Source organism: Neophocaena asiaeorientalis, unplaced genomic scaffold (assembly GCF_003031525.2).
Source record: "Neophocaena asiaeorientalis asiaeorientalis breed wild unplaced genomic scaffold, Neophocaena_asiaeorientalis_V1.1 scaffold543, whole genome shotgun sequence".
In the NCBI taxonomy this organism is placed as follows: Eukaryota; Metazoa; Chordata; class Mammalia; order Artiodactyla; family Phocoenidae; genus Neophocaena; species Neophocaena asiaeorientalis.
The window spans coordinates 2067486-2088122 of NW_020173671.1; the positions used below are offsets into that span (position 1 = coordinate 2067486).

A 20637-nucleotide genomic window follows, 5' to 3' on the forward strand; every position below is an offset into this window, starting at 1 on the left:
CTCTAAGATAAAATTCCCCTCAATTACTGACCTGCAGCTAAGATTCTAATCTTGGTCACACCCAGGCAGGTTTATCACACTCAGGGAGGGTCTGGATGGGAGGAGATTCAGACAAGTGTGACATTTCAAAAAAAGGAATTTCTGGCTTAAGTTTGTGGTCCAAATACACCAAGACAAAGCCGTGGGTCCATCCACAGTAGGGCCGTGACTTCCACTGGCAAACACACCTTCAGTGATGATGCAAAACCTGACGGAAAGGGACTTACTTGGAAGAACCAAGATGGAAACTGACTTGAGGTGACAAGAGCCAGAGAGACAAAGTCTCTACCAGAAATGGTGACCAAGAGGTCTGGACTGACGATCAGGGGAAACAGGTTTTTTTTTACTAAGAAAATAATGGCAAGAATGCTGAGTAATGGGTGGCCACCAGCATATGCGGAACCTTGACACCAGGCTCCCTGCAGAGCATTTACAACAAAGGACACAATTCTAACTTTCACAACGACTCTCTGATATGGGTCTTAAAGATATGGAAACTGAGGTCCAAGGTCAGGTAAGCAAGGAGGCCCAAAGTCTCACACAGCCAGCACCCAAACCCAGGTCAGCTCAGCTCTGAACACCATTACACCAGACTGTCTACAAACTGAGGACAGTCCCATTCGAGGATTCCAGGATTGTTGCAGAAAAATGGGGTCATCCTGGAAAATGAGACAGGTCTCAGGGTGTATGGGGTTGTTAGTTTTTATGGGCTGGGTAATTTCATATGCTAATGAGTGGGAGGAATATTCTATCTTGGAGAAGGGATGGGGATTTCCAGGAATTGGGGCACCGCCCACTTTTGGCCTCGAACTGCCATGGTGCCAGTGGGCGTGTCCTTAACATGCTAATATTACAATGAGTGCATAATAAGGCTCGAGGTCTAAGCACCGGAAGTCACATCATCCGCCATCTTGGGCCTAGTAGGTTCTAACCAGTTTATGTCGTGTCCTCAACGGCTGCGTCACTGTTTTAACGGTTGTGCCCTGCCCCCTTCCCTCCTGTCTCAAGGGTGACCCAGCACGGTTTGCTGCGCCTTATGGACAAGATGACGCTCCTACTTCCCAGCATCACGCATCCGGAGAAATGCTAAAAACACGGCTGGGGAGGGAGGCAGCGGCCAGGTTATAAAGGGCCTTGTAAGCAAAGCTAAGTCATATTATATCATAAAGGCAACCAAAAAGCTAAGGAAAGTCTTCAGCAGGAGCGTTCCGTGGTCAAACTGGCTAGAAAAATCACTGTGGCGTCACTATGGAGAATGGACATCACCAAGGGACCAAAGGAGCAGCCACTGCTGTTAGGGACCACGGCAGTAATCCAGGCAAGAGGAGAGAGGCCAAGTGCAGAACAGTGTAGACCTGAGGGCTCCACCCAGGGGCTGTGGGGGACGCCTGCTTTGCGGCACTAACCACCGTCTCCGGTTCCGAACCCTAGAACACCGGCCCTGTTGTTCTGAGGCCCATAACAACGCTTTCAGAAGAGAATTTCCATCCAGGCCCTTGAAGCAAACCTTGCCTTTGGCCCAGGACCAGCCAAGATGAAAAGGTATGTCTGAGTCCTTTAGCAACCTCTCCCGACAAACAGCCTTTTTCTCATTATAAGAGCCTCTTCGGGGTGTGTCCGGACAGCCGGAGGCCCATCGACCCAGGTAAGAAGCAATTAAGACTAATTAGCCCAGCCTGGGCAGCGGCAACCATCATGCAGCAGTTCCTGAAACACCCCCCGAGGTGCTCTCCAGTTGTGCTACTCGAAGTGTGGGCCCAAACCAGCAGCATCTCCTTGTCAGACCTTTTGAGAAATGCAGGCTCTCAGGCCTCACCCCAGACCCTCAGAATCCAAACATGCATTTAGTAAGACGCTCAGGTGATCTGTACGCATGGGTCAGAAAGCCTTTTTTTTTTTAATTTTCATTTTCTTGGCTGTGCCGCACGGCATGTGGGATCTTTAGTTCCCCAACCAGGGATAGAACCCATGCCCCTTGCACTGGAAGCGCGGAGTCTTAACCACTGGACGGCCAGGGAAGTCCAGAAAGCCTTGACCACGGTGCTGCAACCAGGCAGCCTTGTACTTGATCTCAGAGGGGCCCAGGGAAAGAGGTTTCTCTCACCCAGCAGCACCTCATCAATGGAAGCCCAGTTAACAAGCAGCTCTCAGCATTCAACTTGGCATGATCCCTAGAACATGTGGGATGTAAACTCCACTAACAGAGTATATACAAGATGCCAGCTACCCTCACAGGATCCCTAGGAAACTTAGGAATCCTGATTCTGCAACTCGCCCAGGCAGCAGGGGCTGAGCCAGGATTTGAACCCAGAGCTGCCAGACTCTTGCCCTGAGCTCTGCGGCCCACATGGGGGGAGGTTCTGCCCCCGTCTCTGAACACAGAGCAGTGCACACCAGTGGTAGCCGCAGGGCTCACGTTCCAGCCCACAAACCAAACCACACAATGCATCCAGCATCCCCTTGGAACCGATAAACTGCCTCGAGATGTGGTGGCCACATCCCCACTGCATGTTTTTCTTAACACAGTCGGTATCTGGCAAGACCACCCCGGGCTCTCTCTCTGCCATCAAGTTCGTACTGCAGTCAAGACCCTGGGCCTACTACCATGCGCATGTCACTCACCACTCAGCCCGCAACCTCTCTGCCTCATCTGGCCATGGTAAAACATGCCTGAGCCCCACCTCCACCTGTGATCAAGGGACCCCTCTGGGCAAACTGGAACACCGGCTACCACCCTCCCCCATCCTACCTTTTTACCATCTCCATACCTCTCTTCTCGGATTAAATAGGCTCAAAATGAGGTCTAATTCCAAAACCTGTGTTCCTTCCCTGACCCTGTGTAGCCTCACATAATCCGTGAAGGAAAAAGAAAGTAAACTAAATCCAATCTAATTCCAGAATTTAATCATGACTTGCAAACTTTAAAACCCCTTAGGGTACTCAAATGCTTTCCTACTCAAATTGTGGCTCAGAGGCCAGCAGTATCAGCGTCACCTGGGAGCTAGGTAGACAATGCAGAGTCTCAGGCCCCACCCCAGACCCAGTGAATCCAAATCTGCCTTTTAACAAGAACCCTACGTGATTTGCATGCACCTTAATACGTGAGAAGTGCTGTCCTTAATGTCCTACATGGTAATGTTGTACAGGTAGATTCTACGTGCCCACACCAAGCGGGAGGCCCCAGGCATCCAGGACCTTCTTTATAATACGAAAATATTAGACTGAGTACCAGATTAGTAGATTTTGTGTGAAGTATGTCCTTGATTATCCAAAACTCAACAGAGTTTTATATTTCACTCCAAACACCACAAAGGCTTGTAGCTATTTATCAATAAAACACTTGCTAAATGAGAACAGTGGCCTCCAACTTCCTATTTCTATTTCTACATTATATTGTGAATCAAAAACAAATGACACTCTTCCATGAACCACTGCTAAAATAAGGAGCCTCTGTTATGATTAAATTAGGACAAGGACTCATTTCTGTAGAATTTTTGAAATATCATCTCTAAAGAGTTTTTACAACTTAATTAGGTTTTTTTGTTGACTAATCCGGGAGTTCCCTGTGCATCTGAGGAGCGAACGAGAAGGGTGGAGGAATGAAGGCATTTGAGAAAGAACAATGGATGCAGAATGTCTGGAAGGGCTTTCATTCCAACAGAACAAGTGTGAAACTGAAGTCTCTTAGAGAAATCACCTGCCAGAGTCACCTGGAGGGGCTGGCACATCCCCGAGGCACACTCCAGAGAAGACCTTGGCTCCAGGTCTCGACTTCTCCCCTGAGACTTGCTGAAAGCCTGGCATACACGGTAGGTGCTCAAAAATAAATATTTGTTTTTGTTGAACCAAACGTTGACAGATGTATTTACCGCAAAGGAAAAAAAAATCACAGGAAGTCTGGGATCAGGCCAAGTATCACTGGTGTGCCCAGCATCGTGCTAGATGCCAGGAGAGCTTGTGGGAGGGGGAGCTGATTTGAAAGCACAGTAAGAGCTCATCCTGGTCTCAGGAGCCATGGGCACCTGCTGAGGCTGAAGTCCAAGAGAGCTCGTCAGACTGCTGCAGAGTCCCAAGCCTCACCCAGACCTACTGAGCCAGAATCTGCATCCAACAAGATCCGGAAGCCTTGCTCCAGAGGCATCAAAATCAGCTTGAGAAGCACCACTCTAGGCATGGCCACAAAATACTGAGATTGAACTGGAACAGAAACGGGGCATCCCCCTGAGTCAGGACACACCTGGTGGTCACCAGAGCTGTCCACATACATTCAGCTCACTCCTTCTCTCCTTCTGGGCACACAGCAGGATTGCATTTCCCCACCCACTTGAAGTTAGGTGTGGCTGGGCTTTCATCAATGAGATCGGAGCACAAATGCCACGTGTCACTTCCGGGAAGACGCTTTAAGAACCACGTGCTGTTGATCAGCAGCGAGATTACAGACACTGGTTGCTCCCTCATCTTGGGTCCTGGTCTTGCAGCCCCAAACCAACGGAGATTTGGGGGCTGTTTGTTATGGCAGCATTTCCTAACCCATCCTGACTGACACAGCATGTAAGCCCCCAACACTGCCATCTTCAGAGCATCTCTGTTACTCCCCCATTGAGATCCGCTTAAACACAACATGACTTGAGGACAGGACCTCTTTTTAAATCCCAAACAGCATTACTTAACTCGATTACCTTCTACACTCTTCAGACTTCACTCCACCCATCATCTTCTTTTCTCCTTTCCCCAGATTTCCCCACATACTAATGCTTTTATCTTACCATACCGTATGCTTTTTGGTAAGCTGCTTTACATCCTTTTCTCAACAAGGTGATAGACAGTCACACATACAGACACACCAGACGTGGCTCCAAAAGAATTTTGGCTGTTTCCAAAAAAATGAAATTCACCCCTCGAAAGACAAAGATTTGCTGTTACTAAGGATATCTAAAAGAACGTGGCCCTGGGCCAGGCAAGTATTCCTTCAACCTGTTCTTTGCACAGAAGGATGCATGGGACACAGTCTCTGCCCTTAAAAAGCAATTCATTCTCGGCTTCCCTGGTGGCGCAGTGGTTGAGAATCCGCCTGCCGATGCAGGGGACACGGGTTCGTGCCCCGGTCTGGGAAGATCCCACATGCCGCGGAGCGGCTGGGCCTGTAAGCCATGGCTGCTGAGCCTGCGCGTCCAGAGCCTGTGCTCCGCAACGGGAGAGGCCACAGCGGTGGGAGGCCTGCGTACCGCAAAAAAAAAAAAAAAAAAAAAAAGCAATTCATTCTTGGAAACAACGTCTCTTTTTGCCTTGTCATAAGGTGAAATCTGAACCATGCTAACTCCATGAAAACACTCAGCATCACTGACAAAAATGTTTTATTCTTAAAATTCTGCTGAGCCCCTTGTGTGAAGAACAGGTGAATCTTATTTTAACCAGTTCCTCTTGGTAGACAGGTAGGGGGTGGCCAGTTGAGCTATATTAGAAACAGGCTGCAATGGGTATTCTGAGGCTTACAGCTTACCTACCAGATGCTTTCTGAATCCACATTTCTAGATGTGGAATTGCTGGATCAGAGAGCACGTACGCTGTTAAGGTTTTAAGGAATATTGCCAATTTACACTCCAGGAAGCACACGGCAATTTTCTTACGCCCTTGCCAATACTCATTCTTTTTTTTATTTTGACACTTTTCATTAAGGCTACCTTTTTAAAAAATGTGCAGTACTTGGACTACTAGTGAGGCTGAATATGCTGACAACTTTGCATCTTTTATTATAAAGTGTCTATCCAAGTTCATTGCCCGTTCTTGTACTGATGTGTTCCTTTTGGACTTTTTTTAAAAAATAACTTATAAAAGAACTTTCTGCATTAAGGACATTAACTTTTTCACAATTTTAGTTAGCCTTTTACCTCATTTTTTTTAAAGGAAAAGGTCTCTGGTGGCAGAATGGGCGATTCACGGATGAGGACATTACCACAGGGACAGTGCGCCACAACTCACCTGCAGAGGTGAGGCCCCCTCGCCCTCCCCAGTCAATCTACCAGCAAGTCCTTTTGACTCAACCCTCAAAATACATTCCAGTTCCATCCACTTCTCTCTCAGCACCTCCACTCCCACCAGCCTGCTCCCAGCTTCCTAACTCGTCTGCTTGCTTCCCTCCCTACCCTCTGCAAATCCATCCTCCACACTACAGCCCAGGTGAGCTTTCCAAAACAAATCAGAGCACGCCAACCCATCAATCAAACCGAAAGCTACCAACCACTAAAAAGGAAGGATAATCAGGGAATGTGACAGAGGTGCTAAATATCGCTATCATATTACAATATATACATGTATCAAATTAACACATTGTATACCTTAACTTTACACAAGATGGCATGTCAAATGTATTCAATTAAAAGAAGCCACTGGTAGCTTCAAATCAGCCATGGCAGGAGTACTTACACCCCAGAAATTGGCAAACGCGACAAATCAGAACTTCTCTCACTTCACCTCCCACCCTCCATCCGCCAAAGCTGATTGTTAAACATTTACCAACACACCAGTGGAGGCAAAAGAAGCTTCAGTCAGTGTCAGAGAATGACACTCCAATTTTGTCCTCCCAAAAACTGCTGAGAAGGAGGAGAGGGAGGGACCCTTCAGACAGGAGACTGTCTCTGGCAAAAGTATGGATAGACAGAGACCCACGCGGGGAGCACAGCTCAGCAGATGCCCAAAGGACATCAAGGAACAGCTGGGCCCTCAGAATGATGATTTTGCAGTTAAGCCCCCCAGACCATAAATGCAAACCTGGGGAAAGGCAAGCGACCTCAAATTATTCGACAGTTCATTTCTTCCGCCACGCAGGACAGCGATTCAAAATACAAGTTCGTAGAGAAAAATCAAGTTACATATATGGGGGCGGGGGGAGAGACAACTATCCAACTTACCTGCCTCCCTGCCACCCCAACCTCTCTTGTCCTCGCTCCCTGCGCTCTAACCATTCTGGAATATTCTGGTTCTCTCAAATCTATCAAACATACACCACTCTTCAGGGTTACTGCATCTGTAGTGCAAATACTCACACATAGCCCCAGATCCTCACACGGCTGGCTCCTGGGCATCACGCAGGTCTCTGCTCACGCATACCCTCCTTGGGGAAGCCTTCTCTGACAGTTTCTGGACCCCTCCCTTCCTGCACCCCACACCCCTAGTTTGTCACAGTACCCTGTTTTATTGGCCCCATACCACTTTAAAAGTATACATACATATATATATATATATATTTTTTTTTTTTTTGCTAGTTTACCATCTCCCCAACTAAAAGGTAAGCGTCTTTTCTATGCCTTATCACTGCTTCACCTCCAGCAGTGCTCACAGCCCATCGTCGGCACTCAGTTAGGGATTGTTGAATGAATGATCAGCTTTTGAACAGGGACTGGCAAACTACACACAGCCCATAAGCTAAGAATGGCCTATCCATCTTTAAATGGTTGAAAACAAAGCGAAAGAAGAAGGATATTGCAAGGCACAAATTCAAACCTCAGTGTCCATAAATAAAGTTTTATCGGAACCCAACCACACCCGTCGGTTTGGGGCTCCTCTCTAGCCGTTTCGTGCTCCGCGGGCAGAGCTGAGCCACTGTGACAGAGACCATATGGGCGCTCTCACGGCTTCTCACTGCCTGCAGCGCACTGCACATCCAGTGATGCAGCTGTAACTCGAGTGTGCCTCTTGGCCTGCAAAGCCTAACATGTTTCCTGGCCCTTTACAGAAAAAGTCTGCCAATGCAGGTGAAGAAGGAGAAGGCTCTGAGAAACGTTTCTCAGGGAGAGCAGACCAGGCTTGCCACCCGAATGAACAGGAGAGAAAAGGTAAGAGGCGGGCAGAGTCAGGTGACGCGGTAGAGAGATGGTGGCGACATGCACAAGGGTTTGAAGGGTGGGGGGAAAAGAGGGTGAAAGGAAGGGAGCGATTAAGAGTTTAGCTTGGACATGTAAGTCCCTGGGGACTGAGTCTGGAGACCAGCTCAAGAACCGAGGGGAAAACAGTGAACCGGGAAGTTAACCTAATCAAACAGATCTTTACCAGATGGAAGACAGGAGAGACACTAAATGTGGAGGGAGGAGGTGGGTGAGTCCTCTGAGGAATCTACACGAACCTGGCACAATTCACACACCTGTCGCAACTGAACCTACACAGTGTCACCCATGCTCTGGTCTTCCAAAGGACAAGCCAGGTCGAGCTGCTGGCCACCATTTCTACTTCTCTCCACGGGGCAAACACCACCCAGAAGCCTTGCCGCTGTAGGCAAGAGTGGAATCTACTCGTGCAATTAAGGACCGGGGGACCCGTGCTGACATTCTGGTGGAAAGCTTGTCACGTGCCGCCTGCCTGCTGGGAGTGATAAGCGGGCAGCTGGGAGAACGCCGTCCCCTGGAGCGGCCCGACAAAAATCCCGACACCTAACCGGTATCCGAGCCTTCCTGGTTTACCAAACCTCTTCTTTCACCGGCCACGTAGGGACCAGCATCCGTCCTCGTAGACGAGGTCGACCAGGCTGTCAGATAAAAGCTGGGCTTTTTCAGGCTGGGAAGAGTACAAGCGGGTCAGCATCCCATTCATGTTTCCAGCTGGTAATGGACTGCAGGGATTCATGTGGTGGTTAACAGATGTCAGGGATTCCTGCTGATTTGTTGCTAAGGGAACTTTTGTGAAGATGCCCCGAATCCAGAGAATCCGACAAGCCCTGCCGACTGCTTTGAAGTCCTGAGGGGTGCCAGTTGACCGGACCAGCACAGAGCACTGCAGAGGGGGGACGCCCCTCCGGGTCAGAGGCAGACAGAGTACGGGCCAAAGGTAGAGTTTCACACGGCACAGGAGCCACAAACGCGGGCCACAGCCCCCAAATCAAAGGGCAGGATGACTTCGTGAAGATGGCAGAAAGCACCTTAATCTTTTCGATCACAGCTACATGCTCCGCAAACCACCAGCCCTAATTATGCCTTTTGTGAAAGAGCTGACGACCACCTTAAAAAATACGGGTGTGAGGAACAAGGTCACACCCATTTTAGGTAATTTCCACGTAACAGAAAGAAAGGTCCTGTATTAAAATCAATTTGTATAACATATCAAGCATCTACTAGATGTCAGGCAGCTCGGATGCACCATGTCCATTAACAACCAGCACCAAACAGCCCCGCCCTGTATAAGCTGGGCTGGTCTGTCAGTGGCCCAGGGGACAGACCCAGGCTTCAGGGACAGGAAAATCTAGTTTCAAAATCAGCTGCACCATTTATTGTGTGGCCTTTATAAAGAAATCCCTGGCGTCTTTAAAAACAAAAACGAACAACGAACAACAAAAACTTCCAAGGATGGCGATGGAGAATTTCCTAGCAGAATGGCCAAATCTGTTCGTTCTACCCACCCCCATCCCAGGCTCTCTCAAGGGTCTGGCCTGGCACTGCTTCCTCTCTAATGGATCATCTGTCCCAGGGTGTTCTCCCTACCCTTCTGAGGTAGCTAGTCTGCAAAACAGCCTCAATGAACCTTGCCTCGCTGTATACACACCTGTATGCACCGCCCTCCCACAGTGACTCACTTTACCCGTGGAATGTGGTAGAAGTGATGCGCCAGTTCTGAGCCTACGCCTTAAGAAGACCTGGCAACTTGCACTTTTGTGTTAAGAAGCCTGAACGTTAAACACTCCAACTGCCCTGCTGAAGAGAAAGGCCATGCAGAAAGGCACCCGAGGATGACACCACACAGAGAGAAAGGCCATATGGAAGGTACCAGGCATGTGAGTGAAGACACCATTTTGGAGGTGCCAGCCCAGCTGAGCCTCCAGGACCCCAGCTGCGGCCACCATCTAACTGCAAATGCGTGAGAGACACCGAGATCGACGGCAGAAGAAGCGCCCGGCTGAGCCCCGTCAACCCACAGAAATGTGTGAGATAATAACAAATGGTTGTTCTGCAGTGGCTTATTACATAGCAATGGATAAAATATTATCCCGTAAGGATCCACAGCGCAGCCCACTTCCCCAGCCCCACATCTCTCTGCCCCAGCCACACCCTGTAAACTCCTGCGGCACGGCACGATCACCTGAACCCCAAAGGGGAGAACAGAAGGTGAAGAGAAGGAGGTGCAGGGGTGAGCCTCTGCAGCTGACTAGTTCAGCTGACAGTGTCGTATTCCGTTGGTACCTCTTGAGTACCTTGCAAGCGACCTTGCAGCCAGATCGTGGATTCTGAGAACAGCACCTCCGTCAAGGACAGCTCTGTTGCGTATGCATTCCAATCTTACCACCCTCCAGAATTATTTCCCAAAAGCTCTGGTGGGTTTTGCAGATGCCTTACAGCATCTTCCAAAGCCCTCATTTCTTCTCTTCATTCGAGGGAAGAGCATCACCTCAGCTCCTCCTAGACCACGTCTCTCTCAGATCCTTGACCTCTTCATGGCTGAACAGACCCTCAAGAAAGATGTTCCTGGCGGCTTTTATCTAAGGGCCTTGATAACTCCTGGGCAGCTGTGGGTCTTATCTGTTAGGCCTCCTCCCTTCTCTGGGAGGAGCTGGCTCCCCTCCACCTGGCACCCTCTGGAAGGCTGCCCCACTCACTGAATAGCAGGATCCTTGTGGCCAGTCTTTGCCCACCAGGGCTCCCCCCAGCTCTGCTTGGCAGAGGTTTTCCTGGAGGCCGCCCTCTGTAAGCCAAGTATGCTCTGCCCTGTCCCCCCATTTCCTTGGGGTCTTGACCAAAGAGATTTCCCCAGGAACCAGGACCAGAACCTCCACCAAACTGGCCTCTCCGCAGGGGCAGGCCACCAGGGTGGATCTTTGGGCCCTCTCAGTTAGCTCGCAACTCCCCGCCACGGGGTATGCTTCCTGCAAACCAGGGCCTCTCAGTTCCCTTTTTTTCACATGAACAAGGAGGAAATCCTTGGGGCGTGTGCATTTTGCACACACTGCCCTCAATCTTTAGCACACTCTTGCCAAGATGGGGTTTCCTGACATCACTCTTTCCGCCAGAGAGCAAACGGTGCACTGGGGTGGGGGTTATGCTGGCAGTGCCATTCTCAGCTATACACCCACCATCCCACTCCTGCCGCAGGAGTCTGGTGTAGCCCCTCCTGTCTGTACTTGTATCTGCAACAGCTCCCCTGGCCTTCTGAACTCCATGCCCCCAGCAAGCTCAGTGCCAGGCGCCCACTAGCAGAGGCTTCCCAGCTCTAGTAAGTGGGCCCTCCTCTGGCCTCCTGGCTTCTGCACTAACACCTGGCTGGCACTCCTCCAGTGCCATATGCTGGCCAGCCCACCGCCGGCAACCCCCTCAGGAGTTCTGCATTCTCCCCTAACCCAGCCTGTCTCTGGGGAGTCACCCCATTCCAAGGGACCCTACCTGCATCTCCTCCATCCCTCCCCAGCCTCAGCCTTGAGGTCCAGCCTCTCAGGGAAGAGGTTCCCACAGACAAAAGGGCCTGATCTATGATCCTCCCTGTGGAAGATGCGTCTGCTTTGGCTCTGAAAAGAGTCGCGGGGCTCAGGCCCACTCCTGTCTCCACCTGTGGGAAAACCAGCGGGCTCTGAGTGAAATCAAACTCCAGGCTTCGCAGGAGAGATGCTCCAGGTAGGAAGGAGCAGCTGCCCTCATTGGAGCCCCAGCATCTCCGCCTCCCTTATGGATGTGGTCACTGGCAGGTGGACCTCGGGAGCTGCACTGGCCCTTTCCCACAGGGATCCAGACCCTTTCTTTACTTGCCTTCTGGTACAGCGGGGCCAAGGATACTGGGTTTAAAAGAGACACAGGCACAGAGGGTAGCATTCAGCCAGCTGAGCTGCTAACCAGCTACGCAAGCATTACTCCCTGGCCAACTGCCTTCACCTGTCTCACATTCAGTTTGCCTGCCTGTCAAATGGGGACAGTGCCTCCCCCTTCCCAGGGCTGTCTGGGGAATTGGTGACACTGTATGGACCATGCCTGGTGCCTAATAGGTGCTTAACAAACGTAAGCCCCTCTAGGGGTACTACTCACACAGATGGGTACTTGTCTGAAAGCACCTTAGGCAACACACATGCCACGAACTGTGACTGACACACCCACAGCTGTCCTAGCTGATCATTCTGCTTGTGCCCTGGGTGGTCTGATTCACCCTCCCTTTCCCCCTGGGAAGAAAAAGCAAAGGCACTTCACTCTTGCTAACACAGCCGACAAACCCACCAGTCTCACCCCCACCCAACACACAGCTGGCTGAGTCCAGCCAGGGACACTCCTCACCAGACATCCAACAGCCAAATTTCCACATCAGTGTTTCCTGGAAAAGCGTGGCCACCAGAGGACTCTACGACAGGAGTCTCTGCCAGGGCTGCTGGGCTAGAAACAAGGAGGCTCCGGGTCTTCGTAAGAAGCAATTCACTTGCTTTCTTCCACACCTGAATCTCAGGAAGGGAACTACGAAAGCTGAGGAACACCTGAACCTCTCCTAGGCACTAACAGCCCAGGAAGGCTCCTTCCAGCCTCAACTCTGTCAAATGCTACTAATCCACGTAGGAGGGATTTTGTTCTCTGGACCTGAAAGAAACATCACGTACATCTAAGAGGCCAGGCTCTATTTTGATAAGGTTTCCACAGGATACTTCTCAGGCAAACTCACCCATAACCATTTCACCTCTATCTAGCTTTCTTTCTGTCTTTTTTGAGTTGCACTGAGCATTTTCAGTCAAAATTTGCTACTTTGTTCTTTGTGAAGTAGGTGGGGGGGGAGGGTAAATTATTAATCTGTTTAGTCTCTATGATTTGGACAGTTTTGCCAGAATACTTCCGTCTACTCACAGCCTTCACAACAATCTTGGGGTCGGGCAGCCCTTCACTAAAGGAGACACCCTGTAAAAGCCCACCCCACACGCCACCAAAGGACTTGGGGAACTTAGAATCCCACTCAGGCTATGACCATGAGCTCGGCGATGAGAGGACATCGAGGCCTCCCAACTGTCACCCAGACGATAAACAGCCAGCTTGGCTCAGCAGGTCCTGTGAAGCCGGGGGCCAGGCCAGAACACCAGGACAGGCCACTTTTCAGGCTCTGAACCCTGGCCGCGGAGAGCTGGGCCAGGGGACGGGGCGCTGGCCGGGGGCTGCAGCACCCCTGGATCAAGCCTGCTGACGGGGCTCGGGCTGGTGGCTAGCCAGGCTCAGCTGACCAGTAAGTGGGCGGCCCGGAGGCGGCCAGGCAGCTGACCCGCCGCAGGACGACCGTCCACGGGTCGGCAGGCTCGGGGCTCCGGGGCCCAAGCGGTGCCACTTTCCCCAGCCCCATCCTCCGTGCGTCTTCCCTGGACCGCCGGACGCCGCAACCCTTCTGCGGCCCCGGCCACCGCCGGAACGCGCCCGCCAGCTCCCGAACTCACGCTGGCAACAAGTTCTCGCTTCCTCAGGGCGGCCTCGATGTACTCGGGAGGCCCGGCACGGGGAGCGCGCGGAGGGCGAGCCCCGCGCTGCCCACGCCCGGAGAGGCGCCCGCCGCCTCCGCCACCCCCAGGAGCGCGCGGCTCTGGGTCGGGCGCGCATCGGCGGCCCACGGGGCGCCCCTCGGGCAGGGGCGGCTCCGGCCTCCCGGGCGCAGGCAACAGGTATGCGAGCGCGCCGGTCTCCCAGCCCCGGCCCTCGCCCCTTACCTCCAGCAACTGCACGTAGCTCGCCGGGAACCAGCCGCGGAGCCCGTCCTCCTTCTCGCCTTCCCACCAGCCGCCGTCCGGGACCTGCAGCAGCGTGATGAGCTCGCCCGCGGCGAAGCGCAGCCCCTGGCCGTGCCGCTCCCCGGAGAAGGGGTACAGGGTCCGGCAGCGGGCGCCGGACATGGCCTTGGCGCCCGGGTTCACAGCGCAGCCTGCATCTCTGCCGAGCCCCGCAGTCTGGGCAGCGGTTCCGCGGGGTCCCAGGCGCCCGGCGCTCCGGGCTCCCGCGCTCTGGGCGCGCGCCGTCTCGGGGGTGCGCGGGGGTCCCCGGCTAGGCGGGGGACGCGCGCCCCGCGCAGGGAAGCTGAGACTTGCTGGCTTCCGAGCGAGCGGCAACGCCCCCGGGCCGGGCGGCTCGCGGCTCCCAGCTCGGGCCGGGGGGGGGCGGGGCTCAGGGGGAGGAGACCCAGGCGCCGCGGGCTCCGGAGACAACTTCCCGGGGACGCGGAACGCGGGCGGCCGCCGCGAGGGCCGGCCAGAGCCGGGGCGGCCCTGGCGCGCGGAAATGCGCAGCTCCCCGCGGAGGTGGGACCTGGAGCATCCCCCTCGGCCCCGCTCCGCGGCGAGGGAGTGGCGGCGGACGTGGAGAAGGGGCTGGCGGCCGGGTAGCCTGCCGGGGGCTCTCTCGGCGCGAGGGGGCGGGACTGGGCGGGGGCTGGACCGGGGCGGCCACGCCCTCTGAGGGCCGGGCGCTCCTTAGCCGAGCGGGCGGGTCACTGGGGAGGGGTCTCCCGGCTCACACCCGCACCACCGAAAGCCGCGGGGATAGAAACGCCCCTTTCTACGCGTTTTGTAGGCCTCGTGGCCGGTGGTGGGCGGGCGCCTCCTCTGGGGTGCCTGTGAGGGAATGTGTTTGTGGCCGTCACTAGGGGTTGAACCTGGGGTTGAACTTGACTCACCGGAAACTGGACAATGGGTGAGAGACAGATTTGAAGCCGGGCGCCTGAGCCGGGAAGCCAGGTGGCAGCGGGTTACACCGGAGGGATCGAGCGGCGAGGCGACGGAGTCGGAATCCGAGTTGGTAGAATTGGAAGGCGATCACTACGGATAAAAGGAGAAGAGGGGAAGGTGAGAGGAGCAGGCCCCGTCGCTTGTGCGTGCAAAGGGGAGGCTGGCCCAGGGTACCAGCTCTCCTGAAATCGAGATGGGCCAGGCTGAGGAGTCTACACTCGTTCACTCAGTCAACAGACATTAGTGGGAGGCTGCCACGTTCCACGCAATGTGCCAGGTACCTACAAAATTCACTTGGGACAAGCTCCTGCTCTGCTGGTACCAGTGGACCTGGGTGCTGAAGGAAGCTGACCTTGAACTGATGGCCTAGGAGTAAAAGAAAGCTTTCTTTGTTCACCTACTCTATAGGAAAACTTAAATTCCATTTCCTACACTGTAAACAGCCGAACCCTTTAATCTCTCTGTATACTCCTAGTTGCCTGCCCTTACATCCTGCTCAGTAACCTTCCATGGCTCCCTATTACCTTTTACATTAAACTTAGACTTCTCAGCCTGTGCATTTCAGGCCCTCCACGATACCTCCCCCACCCTCATCTCTCACTGTGCTTCCATAGTTACCCTTTACAAAACCAGCCCAGCTGGGCTATGAGAGCCTTAAGATCTCTTTCCACACTTTGAATCAGTGGTTCTCATTAGAGTCACCTGAGTAATGTTAAATGCTCATGCCCAGGCCCACCCTAGCTTTGAGAATCACTGTTGAGCCAAATTCTGCCTTTAAGCCATCTGCCCTAACAGCCTCAGCCTGGCCTCTGGCCATGGGCAAGGTGACAAATGAAGATTGTTTATCATATTCCATCAATTGCAAATTCACAAACCCTTGCTTGTCTACAATCATGGGGAAACAAACTCTTGACCACGGTCACCACTAAGAGTCCCTTAAAGCAGAGCTGCAAAATTTGATACAGAAAACAGTCACTAAAAGTAACTGACCTGGGCTTCACTGGTGGTGCAGTGGTTAAGAATCCGCCTGCCAATGCAGGGGACAGGGGTTCAAGCCCTAGTCTGGGAAGATTCCACATGCCACGGAGCAACTAAGCCCATGCGCCACAACTACTGAGCCTGCGCTCTGGAGCCCGCAGTCCACAACTACTGAGCCTGCGTGCCACAACTACTGAAGCCCGCACGCCTAGAGCCCGTGCTCCGCAACAAGAGAAGCCACCTCAATGAGAAACCCTCGCACCACAACGGAAGCTGGAGAAAGCCCGCGCACAGCAACAAAGACCCAATGCAACCAAAAATAAATAAAATAAAATAAAAAATTAATTTTTTAAAAAAGTAACTGACCTAATCAAAGTCTTAAACGGGACTAAAATGCCCTATATCAGGGGCATTTGTGCAGGCTGACCTGAGGTTTCATATCTGATGATATGGCCCAGTTCAAGTTAGGATGGCTGGTCCAGAGCCTTCCTGCAATCCAGACTCCTCTGGGGTACCTGTAAACAACCTGTGATCCAGTCTGGACTTGTGAAATTTCAGCTGACACAGCATGCCATACACTTCAGTTCCAAATGACCGGCCCCAAACAGTCCTGCAGCACCAAAATTGATCATGGCTGTCAACTTCTTACCTGGTGGTGCAGTGGTTAAGAATCCGCCTGCCAATGCAGGGGACAGGGGTTCAAGCCCTAGTCTGGGAAGATTCCACATGCCACGGAGCAACTAAGCCCATGCGCCACAACTACTGAGCCTGCGCTCTGGAGCCCGCAGTCCACAACTACTGAGCCTGCGTGCCACAACTACTGAAGCCCGCACGCCTAGAGCCCGTGCTCCGCAACAAGAGAAGCCACCTCAATGAGAAACCCTCGCACCACAACGGAAGCTGGAGAAAGCCCGCGCACAGCAACAAAGACCCAATGCAACCAAAAATAAATAAAATAAAATAAAAAATTAATTTTTTAAAAAAGTAACTGACCTAATCAAAGTCTTAAACGGGACTAAAATGCCCTATATCAGGGGCATTTGTGCAGGCTGACCTGAGGTTTCATATCTGATGATATGGCCCAGTTCAAGTTAGGATGGCTGGTCCAGAGCCTTCCTGCAATCCAGACTCCTCTGGGGTACCTGTAAACAACCTGTGATCCAGTCTGGACTTGTGAAATTTCAGCTGACACAGCATGCCATACACTTCAGTTCCAAATGACCGGCCCCAAACAGTTCTGCAGCACCAAAATTGATCATGGCTGTCAACTTCTTCAGTTCTCTCATTTTATTCCTGTAGTCCTATGAGCTGGTGTAGAAAAACTACAAGTACTACTCTTCTACTTTTTCCAAGTAGAAAAACTGGACTCAGAGGGCATGACTTGCCCACCATTATATGGCTGGTCAACAGCAGAGATCAGACCTGGCTTATTGTACATGGAGCACTGCTTCCTCTGGTCCACTCTGCCGGAGTCAGAAAATGCACTGTGGCTCATCCACGAATAGCATCTTAAAGGATTCTCTGGTGATACCCAATGTCACTCTCAATACAAGTAAGACTGCACTAGCAGTCAGTGAAACTCCTGTCCCTGATCTCAGATAAATCCCCTGACACCTCTGGGTCTATTTCCCCATCTGTGATTGGAGACTGAATCCAATAGCTGGACTATAGGACTTGAGGTGGTTAAACGTATAGGCTCTGGACTCCCTGTATCCAAAGTTCAGTTCTGCCATTTTCTAGCTGTGTGCCCTTGGGCAATGTACTTAACCTCTTTGAGCCTCGTTTTCCTCATCATTAGAAGATGATAGTAGTATTTCTATCATAGAGTTATTAAGAGGATTGAATGAGTAAAAATGTAAACTGTTTAGAGCAATGGCTGGCACTCAGGTACTCAAATATTAGCAGTCATTATCATCTACCTAGCCCAATGGTCCTGGTTAGTTATTATCCAACACTTCTTTTTGAACTAAGATTTCCCGGGCAATAATAGAAGTGGAAACTCTTACATCTTCGGAATGCCAAAAATTTTAAAGGAACACACTCTGGGTTTCTGTTTTCTCAAAAGATCTTGAAGGAAAGATGAGTTTCTCCCTTATCTATTTTCCTCCTTGCCTTCCTCCCCCACCCAAATCTTCTGTTATTATCTTGAACTTGTATTTAACTCTCTAATTATTTAACTTCTTTGATAACTAAGTCTTACATTACTGATTAGATGCTTAGTAACTCAGGGGAAGGATAACATGTTTGTTTTCAATTTCCATCTATCCCTCCTAAAGCCTAACATTGCAAAAAGTAGGCATTCAGTACTTCCTCAATTCGTTTTGCGCAGATAGTTTGGACCTTTGTGCAGATTCAGATTTTCCATATTGCCAAGTTACTCTATAAACACATGTGTTAGAACATCTGGATTAGACTGTAAACTCCCAAGATCAGGCTTTGCTCCCTTTTTCTTAGCTTTCTCTCCACACTGTGCACTTGATATCTATGTGCTGGTGGACATTTCTTTTCTACTTGAGACAGTCTCATATGCCCTTGCACCAGCAGCCTATGGATGGCAGAGAAGTACAAGGATTTCAATTTCTTAAAAAATTAAACAGAAATTTACCGTATGACCCAGCAATAGTCCTAGGTATCTACGTAAGAGAAATGAAGACAAATAACCACGCAAAAACTCGCAGTGAGTATCCACAGCAGCACTCTTTCTAAGAGCCAAACAGTGGAAATAATCCAAATGCCCATCAACTGATGAACAGAGAAGATGTGGTATACCCATACAATGGACTACTCACTCAGCCACAAAAAGGAATGGAGTACTGATACAGGATGCATCGCAAAGACGTCCACCATGCCAAGTGAAAGAAGCCAGTATTGTGTGATTGCATTTATATAAAATGTCCAGAAAGGGCAAATCTATAGAGACAGTAAAGAGATTAGCAGTTGCCTGAGGATGGAAGTGGGAATAGGGAGTAAGCAAAGGGGCAGGAAGTTTCTTTCTGGGGTGATGACAATGTTCTAAAATTGGGCTGTGGTAATGGTTCTGCACAGTTCCAGAAATCATTGAAGTGTACACTTAAAACAAGTAAATTTTTTGGTATGTAAATTATACTTCAGTAAAGCTGCTAACATAAACCAAAAAATAAACAAAAATATGCAAAGGCCTCATTCATTCAACAAGGATGCCCTGGGACTTCCCTCGTGGTCCAGTGGGTAGGAATCCGTGCTCCCAATGCGGGGGACCCGGCTTCGATCCCTGGTCGGGGAACTAGATCCCACATGCATGCCGCAGCTAAGAAGTCTGCATGCCACAGCTAAGACCCGGAGCAGCCAAAATAAATAATAAATAAATATTTTAAAAATTAAAAAAAAAAAAACAAGGATGCTCTTCCATACCCATGGGCCAGTTTATTCAGCAATGATGTGAAGAGCTATTAAGGCTGTGCTATCACATGGACAGTGTGTTGGGCCTGGGATAGAGAGACAAGTATGGAGCATATATGAAGAGTTCCTATCAATCAAGAAGAAAAAGATGGATGATGCAATAGAGGAAAGGGAAAAGACTTGAACAGGCATTTCATGAAAGAAGACATCCAAATGGCCAATAACATTAAAAGGTACTCAACTTCATCAATCATCAAAAAAAAAGCAAATCAAAATCAAAAGGAAGTAACAATATACACTCACCAGGTGGTAAATATAAAAACAAAATAGAAAATACCAGGTATTATGAGGCTCTGAGGCACGTGGGGTGCCCATGCACCGCTGAGAGGAGCCCGTTGGAAAACGCGATACTTAGCCCAGCTGCAGGGAGCATCCTTTATGACTCATCCATTCCCCTCCTAGGTATAGAGCCAACTGAGAGCTGTGGTCATATGTTCATGGAAAGACATATACAACGTGCATAGCAGCACTATTCATAAGAGTCCCAAACTGAAAACAGCCCAGTGTCCATCTACAGTAGCGTGGGTAAAATGATGACATAGTTATACAATGGAAAACTTTACACTTCGAGAATGAACAAACTATTGCTACAGGTAAGTGAACCCCACAGATGTAATGTTGGCCAAAAAACCCACTAAAGAGTACATATAGCATGATTCCATTTATATGAAATTCCGAGAAGTCAGGAGAGTCGTTATTTGAGGGAAGGGTATCGAGGGCGGGGATCTGGGATCCTGGTAATAATCTACTTTTTGATCTGGGTGTGAGTTACACAGGGCTATTCTCCAGGCTGTATACTTACCTGTGCCCTTTTCTGTATGGATGCTATGCTTCAGTACAGTTTGTTAAAGAAAATAATATAGTCCCTGACCTCAAAGAACATATAGTATCTTGATTCTAGAGCGATGTTTTTCAAACTTTACTGACTGTGCACCTCTATCAGTAAAACTCCCAAATATTTGTATTTCTATTATTTATAAATTAAATACATGAACCATTAAACTAATGTATCTTATAATACACAAGATTAAAATTTTTAAAGTTATGTTAGGGGCTTCCCTTCCCTGGTGGCGTAGTGGTTGAGAGTCCGCCTGCCGATGCAGGGGACACGGGTTCGGGCCCCTGTCCGGGAAGATCCCACATGCCACGGAGTGGCTGGGCCCGTGAGCCACGGCCGCTGAGCCTGTGCGTCCGGAGGCTGTGCTCCGCAACGGGAGAGGCCACAACAGTGAGAGGCCCGCGTTCCACAAAAAAAGAAAAAAGTTATATTAAAATATATATTATACACAATTAAAAGATTCTAACGTTGTCTTCCTGCATTGTAGTGGATGTTTTGTACATTTCTTGGGAATCGGTGATCTTGAGAATCAGCTTTAAGAAGACACTGGGAAGGAAAAGAAAGTTAGTGTACTGAAAATAAGCATTTTGAAATCATGACTTTGGAAAAAAATAAATGGGTCCAGTTCTCTTGGAGTCTGGGAAAAAGCTGGCATTGGGCCTACAAGGAAGAGAAAGCATTCAGAGCTCCATCTATCCTCGCC

The 20637-nt window shown here is 50.5% G+C and overlaps 1 protein-coding gene across 2 annotated transcripts in view; it reads right to left on the reverse strand.

The window, feature by feature from the left end:
- The window catches only part of GAS7 (growth arrest specific 7), a 200315-nt gene extending 186010 nt beyond the window's left edge, over window positions 1-14305 (reverse strand). Inside the window, exon 1 of one of the 2 annotated variants that reach the window (XM_024748441.1) lies at window positions 13670-14305. In XM_024748441.1, the coding sequence (XP_024604209.1) occupies window positions 13670-13852 (183 nt within the window). In that variant the 5' untranslated portion in view covers window positions 13853-14305. The remainder of the gene's footprint in view (window positions 1-13669) is intronic. The other variant, XM_024748442.1, reaches the window with a different exon arrangement.
- Window positions 14306-20637: the final 6332 nt, after the last annotated feature.